The sequence below is a fragment of the Geospiza fortis genome, unplaced genomic scaffold (genome assembly GCF_000277835.1).
Source record: "Geospiza fortis unplaced genomic scaffold, GeoFor_1.0 scaffold54, whole genome shotgun sequence".
Taxonomy (NCBI): domain Eukaryota; kingdom Metazoa; phylum Chordata; class Aves; order Passeriformes; family Thraupidae; genus Geospiza; species Geospiza fortis.
Genome location: NW_005054301.1, coordinates 14,087,892 through 14,101,592, shown reverse-complemented (window position 1 = coordinate 14,101,592; position 13,701 = coordinate 14,087,892). Strand labels below are relative to the sequence as shown.

The window sequence follows — 13,701 nt, the reverse complement described above, 5'->3', positions numbered from 1 at the left end:
CGACCGAGCGCTCCTGCGGGCTTTGTCCCACAGAGACACAAAGCTCGGGGGTTATTAAAAACCTCCCTTTTTAACCCAACGGTCTAAAAATGAAACTGAAGGGTTTTGATGCATTAATGGTGACAGAAATAAGATATTACATATTCCCAGGAGAGCATCCATCTTCCTGCTGTGATTTCTGTCTCTAGAATAGTATGATCAGTGGTTTACTTACAGGGTGATAGTGTTATCTAACTGCAGGCTTACAGGGCAGCAACACAGCAACCATCTCCAAGGACTTGGAGGTAAATTGCTCCAGATTAAGCAAATGTAGACACCTCATCCAGAGCGGAGGTTACCAAGAAGATAACTACGACAGTATCTTGCTAAATGGAGTCTCTCATCTAGCACAGCTTGGCAAAGCGGTAGCTTCTAAAGGTTGTTTTATGTATCACACCTTCACTGTTACTGAGGGGAATGCATTACATCCCAGCTTAGTATAGCTATCCACAGAAAAACTCTGAATTATACCCCATAAACCACAACATTCCATGGACTACACTTGCACATGTAGATTTTTTTGGTTTTGCTTTTTTTTGGATGGTCTCTGGTACATTATGCAAGGTGTAACTTGCAGGATTTAGCAGTAGGGACTTCCACTTGGCATCTAGTTTCTTTCTGCAAAACATAATCAACTTTATATAAAGGGCTGTATGTCCAAACTGTTCTGCAAATCTTCTGAAAACAGAATCTAAACTTTAAGGATTTTTTTCTGCTACAGCTTTCTTTGTCAGGGCCCTACCAAATTCCCCCTAAGCTAAGTTTAGATGTTTCAAGACTAACTTGCATGGATGATCAAAAGTAGCTTACTGCACCACAAAGGACAGACATTATTAATATGTACCAAATATTTTGAATGCTAATGCAGCTTTGACAACCACAAGTCTTAGTCTTCTAAACAAAAATCAGTGTGACACCTCACTATTACAGGAATCATACCTCATTTTCTTCTTGACACTGCCTTTATCTCCTCCTGTCCTATTTCCAGCTCCTACCTCCTTGCCATGACAGCTGGAAGTTGTTTTGCTGATCATTACTTGCCTCAGTGAGATGATTCAAAACATGGTGCTCTGGTGCCTGCTCAGCCTATTGAGGGCTCTGCCAGCACCAGCTAAAGGCAGGAGCATGTTGCCAAGAGAAGCAGCCTCCTCTTTGGATGGCGGTGAGCTGCCTTATTCACTTCTTTACTTCATGAAACTGAAGTTTCCAATTCTTAAGCACACCACACCAAGCAATCTGGTTAACATCTTTGCATGGCTGGCTGCCTGGTATTAGATTTAACAGCAATGTAGCAAGAGTGAGGCAGGCGTTTTCCAAAGATCGAGCTGACCCAATTCAACTTGCAAGTTGGTGGATACATGGGGAAGGAGACAGGGAAAAGAACTTTTCTTTCGACTAACATACTCTTTTAAGCAGTTCAGAAAACCACTGCTGATAAGCTATGCTGCATCATGCCTTTTGCTAGTTGTGAGAATTGCCAATATGTAGCTAAGATGAACAAAAGGACAGCCAGAACAGATTTACTTCTGGCTTCAGTATTTTCAGACTTACTAATTTTGGTGTCTACAGTCCGCATATAACAGCATAATTGAACTTTCCAAGTCATTATAGAAGAACAAGCTCAGAAAAGGGAAAAAACAATGGTTTTATTAAAACCAAAAGTATCCAGTGCTTCAGCTCTAACATTTTGCCAATAAGCAATTCACACATATAAAAAGCTAATGAACGGTTTCAAGTGTTTACTCAAATAATTTTACAACTGATGACAGACAAACAGTTTTCATTCCAAAAGATGTAAACATTTGCTTGTGCAAATCAACCTTTAACACACTATGGCTTCTTACATTCGTCTCTTGCAACACTTTCAGCATCTAAACTCTGCTTCTGCACCACTTAATTAACATAATTCTACAGCTCTAAAAATAAGTTAAAACTCCCCTCTCATATTAAGATAAAACATTTTATTATTCATAACTGAAAATACTTGGTACCTACTGCAGAACACAACACTGGATGAAGTTTTAAGACTGTTCAATTATTGAATAAACTGCACATTTATTTTCCATGTGTTCTAATAATTGTCCAGTGTGCACGCATGGATTGCATTTTGACATTTACCTACTAAACAAGTAAAATACCCTCCCAATTTGCTCCAACTAAAACAAACAAACAAAAAAAACACATTGTGTCAAAACAAATAGAGCTCACATGAGGTCCAACTTAGTAGTATCAAGGGGCGCTACAATACACTTAAAACTAAAAAAGTACATAAATTTAACTACTAATACTCAGCATCAAAACACTTCCTTTTATATGTCTGTTTAATTTGTTTTAAATATTTGAGAAATTGTTTTTGAACTTGATACTTAATCTAAATACTGCAAGAAGTTTTGGAAGATGAAGCATATTTTTAGATGCTGAGATAATCAAAACCTGAGATCTAACACAAACATTTGTGTTAGATTATTTACAGATTAACAGATTATTTTTGTTTTATAAGTCAAATTCATTTAGTTGAACTGACTAGCATTTACAGAAGTTTCAGTAAATGAAGAAAACCTCAACGTGAAACAAATTGCTACTTGTACATCTTCACAACTCATTCATTTAAAACAAATGAAATATTACAAATAAAAAGAACTAGGAAAATAACATACAGATTTACATTTTTTGAAAGGTTAACCAAGTTACAAAGAACCCATTTAGGCATCACATTTGATCTTATAAGTCTACTGGCTTTGCAGTTGGTAGCAGTTTTACTTCAGATATTGGATTCTTTGGAGAGCCTCTGTAACGAACTCTTTCTTTTCCTGAAGCACTTCTTGCAATCACAGATTTTTCTGGGACAGCACCTGGAACACTTATATTTGCATTAACTTTCAAACTGGATTTAACAATTTCATGATTGGTTAGATCTTCTAGAACAGATTTTGATGGATGAACAGTTGCTTTTTGTTCATGGATTCCAACAGTTCTGACAGAAACATCAGGCTTGTCTGATGGATTTAATGGCCTGTAACATGATTTGGATGCCAAGTCTAGCTGCTTACAAACTACAGAAACTTGGTCACGTGTGCTTTCACTCCTGCGTGGCAAAAGCATGGAATTCTTTGAGGGCTTTTCTGTGCAGGGGAATAGGGTAGAATCATAGCTCAAAGATTTAACAAGTGGTGAATCAACACCACTTGATTTAACCGTGTGAGAGCTTACAGATTGTCTGTTAGCCTCCAAAAGGGAATTAATTCTTCTTACAGACTGTCTAACTGGAGTACGTTGAAACTTCAGGGGCGGATTTGTTTTGCTTGCAGAATTTGGATCATGCAATGAAAGCTGGTTGAACCACTGTATGTGGTCAGAAACCTTCCCATGGTCAGAAACAGTCGATGTTTTAGTTAAAACTTTACCCGAATTTTCAGCTTTCAAGTATTGGTTGCTCATTTCATTCTGTGATTTAGGCAACTGGAAAGTAGGCAGCTGTCCTGCCAAAGAAGGTTTAGCAGTACCCTCTTCCAAATTACAGCACTTGACCATACAGCTTTCAGTTGTTTCTGAGTGTATTAATTCTATTTCCTCTTTTCTTCCAGAGAAATCTGATTTGTGTAAGTCATCTTTTGTTGAACTGTTCTCAACAGTAAACTTATCTTCCTTGGCTAGTACTTGAGGCATAGGAAGTTCTTTTACTTTATCTGGTTTTGGGACCTGAAGTTCAATCTCAATAGAAGTTTTGAAGTTTCTTTTCTCCAAAACGTCAATTTCCTCTTTTTTTAATTGCTGTTTATCAGCAGCAGAAGATGGATTAAATTTGTGCAACAGTTCTCTGGATTTTACATGTGCTAGATTTTCAGAAACTTCTTCCACTAACAATTCTTTTGCTGAACTGAGCCCTGAGGGAGATGGAGTTTCATTTAATATTTCACTTCCTACAACTGAGAGGGATGATTTTTTATCACCTATCAAATTTTGAAGAATACTCCCAGATGTAGAGAAGGCTTGCTTAACTTTCAGTAATGTTTCTGTGGTTGAATTACTTTCATCTTCACACAGCACAAGTTCCAAGTTGTTGTCTTGTTTGCTTACAGTTGCAGATTTGAATTCATCTGGAGTAACTGGTGGCTTTCCAAATATCAAAACAGGTTCTGAAGAGCTGGCTCCCATTTCAGAGTGTCCAGGCAGAATTTGCTCATTCTTGCTGATCACCTGAGAATCCATAAGAGCAGGACTATTCCATGACATTCGGTGTGCTACTTTATTGTGACATTTTGGAGTTAGCAAGTTTTCTTCTGACTTGCTTACGTTCCTTGAACCTTAAAATAAATACCAAAGTGTTTAGGAATAATTTATTGTGATTTTAATAACTATAGACAAAATTCTTACTAAAAAATAATTATCAAAGCAGCACTGAATTTAAAGGTGTTATATGCCCTTAAATTTCAGAAATGTAAAAAAAGGTTGTAAGTGCAATTGTGCATCTCATCGTGTTTAACTGACAGCTACTAAAATACACTAGAAACACAAGCTTGGTCTAAATCAATTCTTTTTCCCAAGAAGCCAGTAACATACAAGTGACTTTTGACTTGGCTACAAGCAAACTTTTAATCCAGTTGCTTTTATACTTTATCCATAAAGTTGCTTTTGTAAAGTAAAAAGATTTTTCCCCATCTAATATATTTGGTTAGGCAATCACCTTTCTTAGGGAATTTTTCACTGACATATGGGCTGAAGAGTACATCTCTTCTTGCACATTCAGTTCTGCTTTCCAAACCTTGCTGACTTGCAAGACGCCTTCCAATATTTTCTGATCTATTGCCAGCTGCACATCCTGATACAATATTCTTGAACAAACAAAAAGTGTTAATTGTTTTTATATAAACTTGTAATTTGGAATCTTATTTACAGAGGAAGCTTCAGGAACCCGCTACACAAATCAGCCACAGCAGCCTTTTCTTGGCCATCCTTCCTCTCTGCAGACCTAGGTGGGGAACAGCCTCCCTGCAGTCAGGCAGACTCAATCACACTGTAAACAGAGTGACTGAGCACAGGCTCTGCCAGGTCAGACACTCAGAACTCTGAGACACACCGATCACAAGCATGGTGGGTTGATCCCAACAAGCAGGCAAGCTCCCATCCAGCCACATGCTCACTTTCCCCATTCCCCAACATGATGAGGGAGAGAATTGGAAAGATGAAAAAGGGACACACAAACACCACAGACAAAAAAACACAAACCCACACAGAATGCAAAGGTCATCACTTACAACAGTCAGGCCATTTCTCAGTAAGTCTCTGAGCAGTGGCTACTTTCCACAAATAATCCCCATCCCATTTTTACTGGTGAGCTTAACATTACATGGCAAGGAATTGCTCCTACATCAATTCAGGGCAGCTGCTCCCTCCCTCAGTGTCTTGTCCCACGCCTGCCAAACACAGTACAAGCTGATCTGTTACTGCTATGCAAATAAACCTCAAGCTTCTTGTACTTGACAGCAAGCAGGTTCAGTTAACACTGGGATCCCTACATTGCTAAATACATCCTTCCTGCTCCTGAAAAGCAATGTTCCAAACTGTGAATTAAAATCTACAGTCTAATGAGAGGACTGGGTACTTACCACTTCTCTGTTGCTTTTGCCCAAACCAAATTTCAAGCGTAAAGACCTACGAACCATTTCTTTTCGGCTTATTTTTGGAGAAAAACAACCTGTCTTTCCTGATTCAGCCCTGGAGGGACACAAGGGAAGAAGGGACATAAACTTTTTAGGAGGACAAAGAAAACACACTAACATTTATTCACAGTTATTTCCTTCTGTTTTACTTATTTTATTGGCTTCTTGCCCACCTTTCTTTAATACACACAGAAAGCTACAACACCAGATCTTATTTTATTTTGAGCTCAGTTTCACAACATCAGAAGATCTGGTGGTTATAAGACTACTATAAAAATTTACCAAAACGAATATTTTTAGAGACAGATTGAGGTCATTATTCAAAGGGTATACACCTTTCCCTTTCAAAGGACACACCCTTCCAATTTATCTTTGGGTTTTGAGAGTTAATTACCTGTATAGTTTTTTGCTTGCAAGTCTTTTACTTCTTCTATTCCCTGTACTGGACACATGATTTTCACCCATGGTTGAAGGAGACAGTGAGGTTTGTGATGACTCAAGACACACACAAGGACTTGCTTCAAACTGAACTACAGGGACAAAATTGTATTTATATGAACTTAGTCACATTTTTTTCAGATAAAGACTTACAAGTTAACAAAATAAAGAACAGGTTTTTAAACAGGACAATTTTTTTGCTTATTTTGTAGAGTGCTGGCTTGAAATTACTTTGATTTAAAATTAAACAAAGCTGTTGCTTGTAGCATCCATAAAAGCAGCTGGAATCCAATTAATTGCAGGCTACAGATATCACTACCTCAATAAGTTTCCACACTATTATCATTAGATCAGTTCCTCAAATTTAAGAGCTCACAAAGAAAAATTAGACTTAGCCTCATTATTATTTGAAGTGTGCTTTCTTTTACACACCTAGCCAGAACAGCTAAAGCAACAATGAAGAAAATAGTTGGTTTTTTCTACTACTGGACATTTTATGAAACACATGCATCACTGCTATCTTTATAAAATGTCATTGCTTTTGTTTGCTTATCCAGAGAAACATGGAGAACATTAAATGATTGAACAAGACAAGCACTAAGCTTTATAACGCTCATTGGTGGGGGCGAGGCGGGGGGGGGGAATAAAGCAAAATAGTCAATCTAGAAATATCCTTTCACTCTAACTTCAGTTGGCAGAACATTAAAGAATGAAATAAAATAAAACAGAATTCTTAGAATAGCCTGATTGTTGGAAGCACTCTAGTAGAATAAAGTGGTACTAAAGCATTGTCAAACAAAAGTAAAATTTTCTCTAGAGTTTTGAGATGTAGCATCTAGAGGAAAAACAAGAGGTGATAGGACACAAGAAAGAAGCTTTATAAAAACAACAGTTACATTTCTCATAGAGCTAGGATCAGCTATTTAAGCATTTAGGAGACAAAAGGCTACAACTTCCAAAAGGTTGGAAGCGTAGGCAGTCTTCATGGACTGTATAACCTGAGTGATGAAAGTATAACCTGAGTGATGATAGAGAGTAAAAAAGGTGAAAGGACATCAGGATTACAAGTATGAGAGATTAACAGAACAAAAAAAACAAGCAAGAGAATTTGGCTTTTGCTCAGTCCATGTAACATGAGTCACCAATGAACATAAACATACACTATTTACCAAGATGGGGAAGTAGTGCAAGGAACACTTCAGCAATGAGCATCAATGACTCCCTAACAAGAACAAATGGCTCCACTCTTAAATTGAGAGCCACCAACAGTCACTTCAAGCAGCAAAGAAAAAGTAATGGCACTGTACCTGATGCTGGTGTTGAGCTGCTGTTAAATATGCTACTTGGTAAAAACTCAAATGCAAAATTATGCTTAAAAGAGCGTCTCTTCTTGCTGGACAAGCCCTGAGAGCAATCAGTTGGAAGTTTCCTCTTGGTACTTGGAGTAAGAACCACCGGAGTCACTGATGAAAGGACTGAAATTAAGAAAATCAAATTTGCAGTAATAGCTTAAAAGTTGGAGAGTTTAGTAAATAGTTGTTTTGGGTTTTTTTAACTCTGAAAAAAAGCTTAGCCAAAGTGCATGCATTTTGAACATGCAAAGCAATCAGTATAACTTAGGGTTTGATTTTTTATTTTGTTGGGTTTTTTGCAAGTTTACAGTACCAGAAAGGAAAATCCAAACCCACAGATCAATAAAACAATATAGGCATTAGGAGGAAGTAAATGTATAGTCATCTGCCGAAAGCTTTAGAGACAGTAAGTGTGAAAGAATTTTAGTGCTGGCAGATTCATTCCAAGGATGATAAAATGCTGCACTACTGCACTGAAGCCTTAGTGGTTTATTAGCTAAAAAGCACAGTTTTGGTTGGGTAATCCCACAGAGCTAAACCACACAGCCCACTACTGCAGGGATTGTAGCTGCTCCAAGAATTACAGTAAATGCAGTATCCTCAATAAATATGTAACTATATTCCATTTTAAACAATTTAAATTTAATCACTTGCCTTCAACTAAGTTCTAAATCTTTAGTTAAAATATTATTGAATATAGTTAACAAATCCAGAAGATACTGCATGGGCTTTACTCAGTACAAATACACCAGTACCTACCGCTGCTGTCTTGTTGAGGTGTAGTGGAGGGGGTTCTGTTAGATTTAAATTTATTCAATGCTCCACTAACAATATCTGAAATGCAAGACACACCAAGCAATCAAATTTAAATGTCTTGCTCTATTTTCAACTCACGTTTAACTAGCTTTTTTTTTTAGGGAGAAAAAGTAAATCAGTTTAAATGTTGTTTTATGTACAGAATATCATAACCCAGATCTTCCCACCAACATAGTTTTTACTGCTTTCAAAATAGCTGAAAAATCTATTTTCCTTAAAATAAAAATATTTTAAAAAACCAAACAAAAAACCCAACAAACAAACAAACAGAGCAGAGAAGTACAATACACAAAAAAACCATGCCATGGCATGGCATAACATACAGTCATACAGTTTTAACTTCAACTACTGTCAGGTTACATGAGCTAAATAAATACCTATGTTTTTACAGCAAGTTATAAAAGATCCCTTTGCAGTGGATTTGAAGTCAAGCATACATGTTCCATAGTATTTCCTCTAAGAGAGTGCAGAACTGAGAATGGACCATTTGATTGCCCATATCTAGCAAAAAACCCAACTCAACCCTGTTGAAAGCTAAAAAACCTCACCCAAAATCCCAGATCCATGATACCAGAGCACATAGTATCCAATAATACCCAATTCAGAATTACACTTCAAAACACAAATTAGCTACTGTTATTCAAAACACACTTGCCATTTGCATCCCTGCTTTCTCTAAGTATATATTAAAGTACCATTTCAAAATTAGCAACAACAACAAACAAACCCTTTAGCCTTCTGCAACAGGATATGAAGTTGACTCAACAAAAAGCCAAAATATTAATTTGGCTACACAAATCCAAAATAGCTTCTTTAGCAGACAACACACTAGAAAACTCTGAGTAAATATACAGTAATGTGACTACTGCAGTCTTACATAGATTTTTCAAATCAAACCAAACCAGTTTTGAAGACATCTGTTCTGCTTGTGGAAGAAGCAATGCTTAGGGTCAGACTACCTCAAGTCTCAATTCTGTTTTTGGTTTTGAAAGTTTCACAAAACATACCTACCCCCAACACTTCGGTGCCTCCTCCTCTTACATTCACTGGGAGATTCATTTTCACTGTCTTCGTGGCCCCACAGTGAGGGAGTAGATTGAAAGACATCAACACCCAACATTGAAGGAATCTTTTCCAAGATAAATTCTGGTACTTGTCCTGGAATAGTTAAGAAATACTTTTTTAATGACTCTTCAAAGTTGAAAGGAAAAGCTGCACACAGGTTGGTGCATTGAGACATGTTGATAAGCATTTATCATCTTACCAATTTCCGCCGCATGGTCAATAAGTGTTTCCACAACAGCAGCTTGCAAGCGAATTTTTTTTTCTGTACTAGTGGACATCTTTTCATTTTCATTCGAGTGCAAGAGGTTGGGAGCAAAAATCACTGCCAGATTACTGCTATCCATTCTGTTTTCATTGGATCTTAACAAGAAAAGGTTTTTTAAATTCAAATTATCAGATAATATAAAGTGTAGAAAGAAAAGACCAAATAAGACAAATGCAGTTAAAAAAAACAAAAAAAGGACTCATTCACTGGAGTGCCTATATAACAAGATTAATGCATAGATTTATGCATTCCAAGCCAGATAATTGCACAACTATGTTACTGAAATCAAGAAGTTACAGATGCCTCTCAATTTTAGAGAATGCAAAGTATTAAATTATGGTAATTCTGCTGAACAAAGTTTGAATAAAGTCAAGTCTCCAGTTAATTAAGTTTTCATAAAGAAAACCTTGGATTTATGAAATAAAAGGCTATGACTGAATTAAGTAAATATCTGCAGATAGGAAAGTTGAAAATGGCAAACCACTCACAGAAAGTTACAGCACTTGCCTGGACAGAGAAGCAGGTAAGGGAATTCAGAGCTGTTTACAAGCACAGCCTTTACACTGACCTTAAGGACACAGTTCTCAGAAAGCTGAAAAAGTATCTCAAAGCTGCAATTGTTCTGTCAGCCATCAAACAGGACAGCAACACGGTTGCAGTTTTCTTCTCATTTCCAAGCTGCTGAGCCCTGAATAGGCCTTCCTGCAGGTGAGGTGGAAGGATGGGTTCTGGCAGCTCTCTAAAGAACTGTTTGAGAAGCCCTGCAACATCACATGGCAGTGCAGCTGAGAGGCAGTTTTCACCTTGATCCAGTTTGCTCTGAAATTTTTCATAAGAAACACGATTTAAAGTCCTCAACATATTGTCAGATTTCTAAATTTAGGTAGTAACGCTCTAGCCCATGTCACAAAAGACAATCATATCTCCCCCCTGTTAGTTTCAGCCTTGTCATGTTTTACTCAACTACATTATTGACAATGAGATACAGGCAAGGTTGTCAGACCATATGTATTAATTTAGAGGTTTCCCATCTTCCCTCCACCAGGAGAACATTGCCAAACAAGTATCCTCATAGCATCCAGTGTGCACAAATGCTAATGAGTTTGTTTGGTCCCAAACTACTCTCCTCACCTGGAAGGCAAAATATTTAAAAGAAAAAAAAAGGGGAAGCCTATAAGCCTCTGGACTAGATCGCCTATCACTTCTACAGCAGGCAATGTTACCAATCTACTTCCAGTATTGGACTTGAATATAACTGAAAAGAGTCCAAAAATTAAAACATGCCCAAGTGAAAATGCAGGTTATTAAGAAAAAAAGAGCAGCTTTAGAGAATACCTTTAAAGCTTTTATGCGAACAAGAGATCCAGACTTTCTGAAGAGCCCCTCAGTATGAACATGTTCTTCCAAATATTCACATGTATCAACGAGAAAGCTGAGAAAATAACAGTAACAGTTCTGTGCTCAGAATAAAGCCTGGATTTTTTCCACAAAAACTATTTCATCCTTTTTTGTAAAACAGTTTTAGTATGTAGAATAATTTCCCCAAATGATAAGAGTATAAAGAAATACAACTGAGTAAGAGCTTGGAATTCCCTAACTTCTGCATCCTTCCTTTTCCACCTGGAACTATTCTTATAACCCCCAGAAGTTCTAGCTGGTGTGGAACAAATACTACATTCCTTCTTCTGACAAGGGTTCAATATCATAAAGAGAGCCAAGTAAGTACAAAATCTAGAAATACATTGTTATTTTACCTTGGAATATAACCATATTCTGGCACAAGTGATTGTGGCAACGCATGAAAAGATATTCCAAAGATTTTACCCTGAAATACAAAATTCAAATCATGTCATTGGAAAGTTGATATAATTATCAACCACGTGTTGCAAAGAAGCACACAATCCACAAGTAGACATAAGGGTAGTTAAGACAAAACACAAAGTCTTTCAGATAAGACAGATAAGAGGTATTGTCTGGAAAAGCACTGTCATCTCCAGAGATGTAAAACTGATTTTAGTGGCAGGTAACACCCTAGATGATTGTGAAAGAGTAGAAAGCTTTTCTGCAGTATGTTTCACACTACTTATTTTACAATAAGTTAGTTTTCTTATAAGATTCACAAATCAGTAAGGATATTAAATAGATTGTTTGGGAATCTCACCTTAGTTTTTCAAATTGACTATATTCCATTTTTTTCTTAAAAGTCAACACAAGACATTTGAAATAACTTTATTTTTTTTAAATAAACTTTTCTTCATCTCAGACACTCAAGATTGCTCTTTTAGGAAGGATTAAACTCAACAGAACAATCTAGACAACTGTTCGGTACCTCATATTTAGCACTTGTTCTTAAAAATCTGGTCTCTACTGCCTTATAGCAAGACATCAGAGTATGTTACATATTAGAAAATGAGTAAATCTCATCAGTCATTGTTACTGCTGTTCACTCACATCATCAACAACTTCTACATCCTAGAACTTCTACTTTATTTGCTTATATCCATGTTTACAGAACACGCAAGCCAGTCCCTCTCCCAACCAGAAGAGGACTGGGATTATGCCCAACTTGTTCTTAGAGCTGAATGCAAACTGTTAGTCATTCATAGCTGAAATTCAACTGCTCTCTGTGTCAGGAAAACAGTTAATCAGTAACTAACCCATTGGACTCAATCTAATCTGTCCTACAGAAAACAAACAGAGTCAGGAAAGAGAAGCAACACATCTGTCATTGTGTTCCAGGTTGATACCAAAGCTACAAAAAGAAAATTAACTCCAAGAAAATGTTTTTTTCTGTATATACAGGATTACATACTAGAAAATTCCAGTGGTTTGGAATTCAGCATTTAGAATTCCTAACTGACATGCTCACTTCACTAGGTTTTGTTTGAAGTATCAGAATTTGTGATTTAATTGCTTTGTAATAAATAATAAAGCTAATAAAATTATGTCTGTTCCCTTGTAACAGAAATAAGACATTCCTTGGCAAAACAAATGTTATTCTATAACTTCTCCTACCTTGCCCAGTAATTAACTACACATTTTCTTCCTTGCATACAATTTAAGCACTACAGACAGCAACAAAGACATCTTTTATCAAGACATATATTGCTCACAGTTATTATCTTCCCTTCAAATGGAAAAGGAAAGAAGAGTCTAAAACCATGTTTGATACTGACAAGGGGAAGAAAACTAATTCTAACTTTACCCTTGCTTTCTCCCTTTCCAAACAACCCACCTCAAGCAAGTCTTCCCAACTTCTTTAGTTTATATTGGCCAAGGATTACTGCAGCATTGTGTAATGTCCTCTCAGCCTTACAGAAAGCTCAGTCTGAGGATGTTCAGCTCTGTGCCATGCCAGTTGCACAGAGATCTTGTTTAGGGCTTGACCATGGTCCACATTTTATAAATTACAGAGTCCACCAGAAGATCAGTATTCTCTAATGGAACTCAGTGCTGACATCCATTATTATACATCAGCTTTAAACAACAGTCATGAGACAGAAAACACTTCCTTCCTTCATCAAATTCAAACCTGATATTTAAGGTAATGGGAGAGATTTCATTTCCGGATCACTGGCAAATCAAGGCAAGAACGGTCTGTGCCAAATTACTTAGTCATGCCTTATACTAAGAAACTATGCAAATAAAGCCCTTCAAAAAACCCAAAAATCTAAGAAATCAAGTAGAAGACACACAGCTTTTAGAAACAACACCGTACCTATATTTCAAGAAATAATACAATAACTAAGACTTGAATTCCGTGGTGAGTGACACCAATGACAGTGAAGCACAAAAAGCTCTTGCACCGATCAGAGGCGACCGTGGGTGTTTCAGCGGCCAGCAAGCCCGCAGACAAAAGAGGAACACATCGCCTTCGCTATCTGGCCTGCCAAACTGCCGGCGGCGGGGGCACCCCGCGCACGGAGCCACTGTCTTCCTGAATCATAACAGGGCTCTATAATGGCCCCCTGGAGCACGCTGCAGGAAAGGGGAAAAAAAGCTCTTTTCCTATTACAGGAGGTGGTGCCGTGTTGGGGGCTGGCAGGGGGCGCTGCGCTCACGGGAC

The 13,701-nt window shown here is 37.3% G+C and overlaps 1 protein-coding gene across 2 annotated transcripts; it reads right to left on the bottom strand.

Moving 5' to 3' along the window:
• Positions 1–1,663: 1,663 nt before the first annotated feature.
• On the bottom strand, positions 1,664–11,456 carry ARHGAP11A (Rho GTPase activating protein 11A). Of its 2 annotated transcripts, XM_031065971.1 has the most exons (11): positions 11,390–11,456; positions 10,971–11,067; positions 10,204–10,454; positions 9,570–9,730; positions 9,317–9,463; positions 8,249–8,323; positions 7,445–7,612; positions 6,094–6,229; positions 5,646–5,754; positions 4,724–4,871; positions 1,664–4,343 (listed from the first exon to the last, which is right to left on the bottom strand). In XM_031065971.1, the coding sequence occupies exons 3-11, from the start codon at positions 10,266–10,268 to the stop codon at positions 2,761–2,763; spliced, it is 2,592 nt and encodes an 863-aa protein (XP_030921831.1). In that variant the 5' UTR covers positions 10,269–10,454; positions 10,971–11,067; positions 11,390–11,456; the 3' UTR covers positions 1,664–2,760. The 2 variants fall into 2 exon arrangements, with proteins under 2 accessions (XP_030921831.1, XP_030921832.1); XM_031065972.1 differs by lacking the exon at positions 8,249–8,323.
• Positions 11,457–13,701: the final 2,245 nt, after the last annotated feature.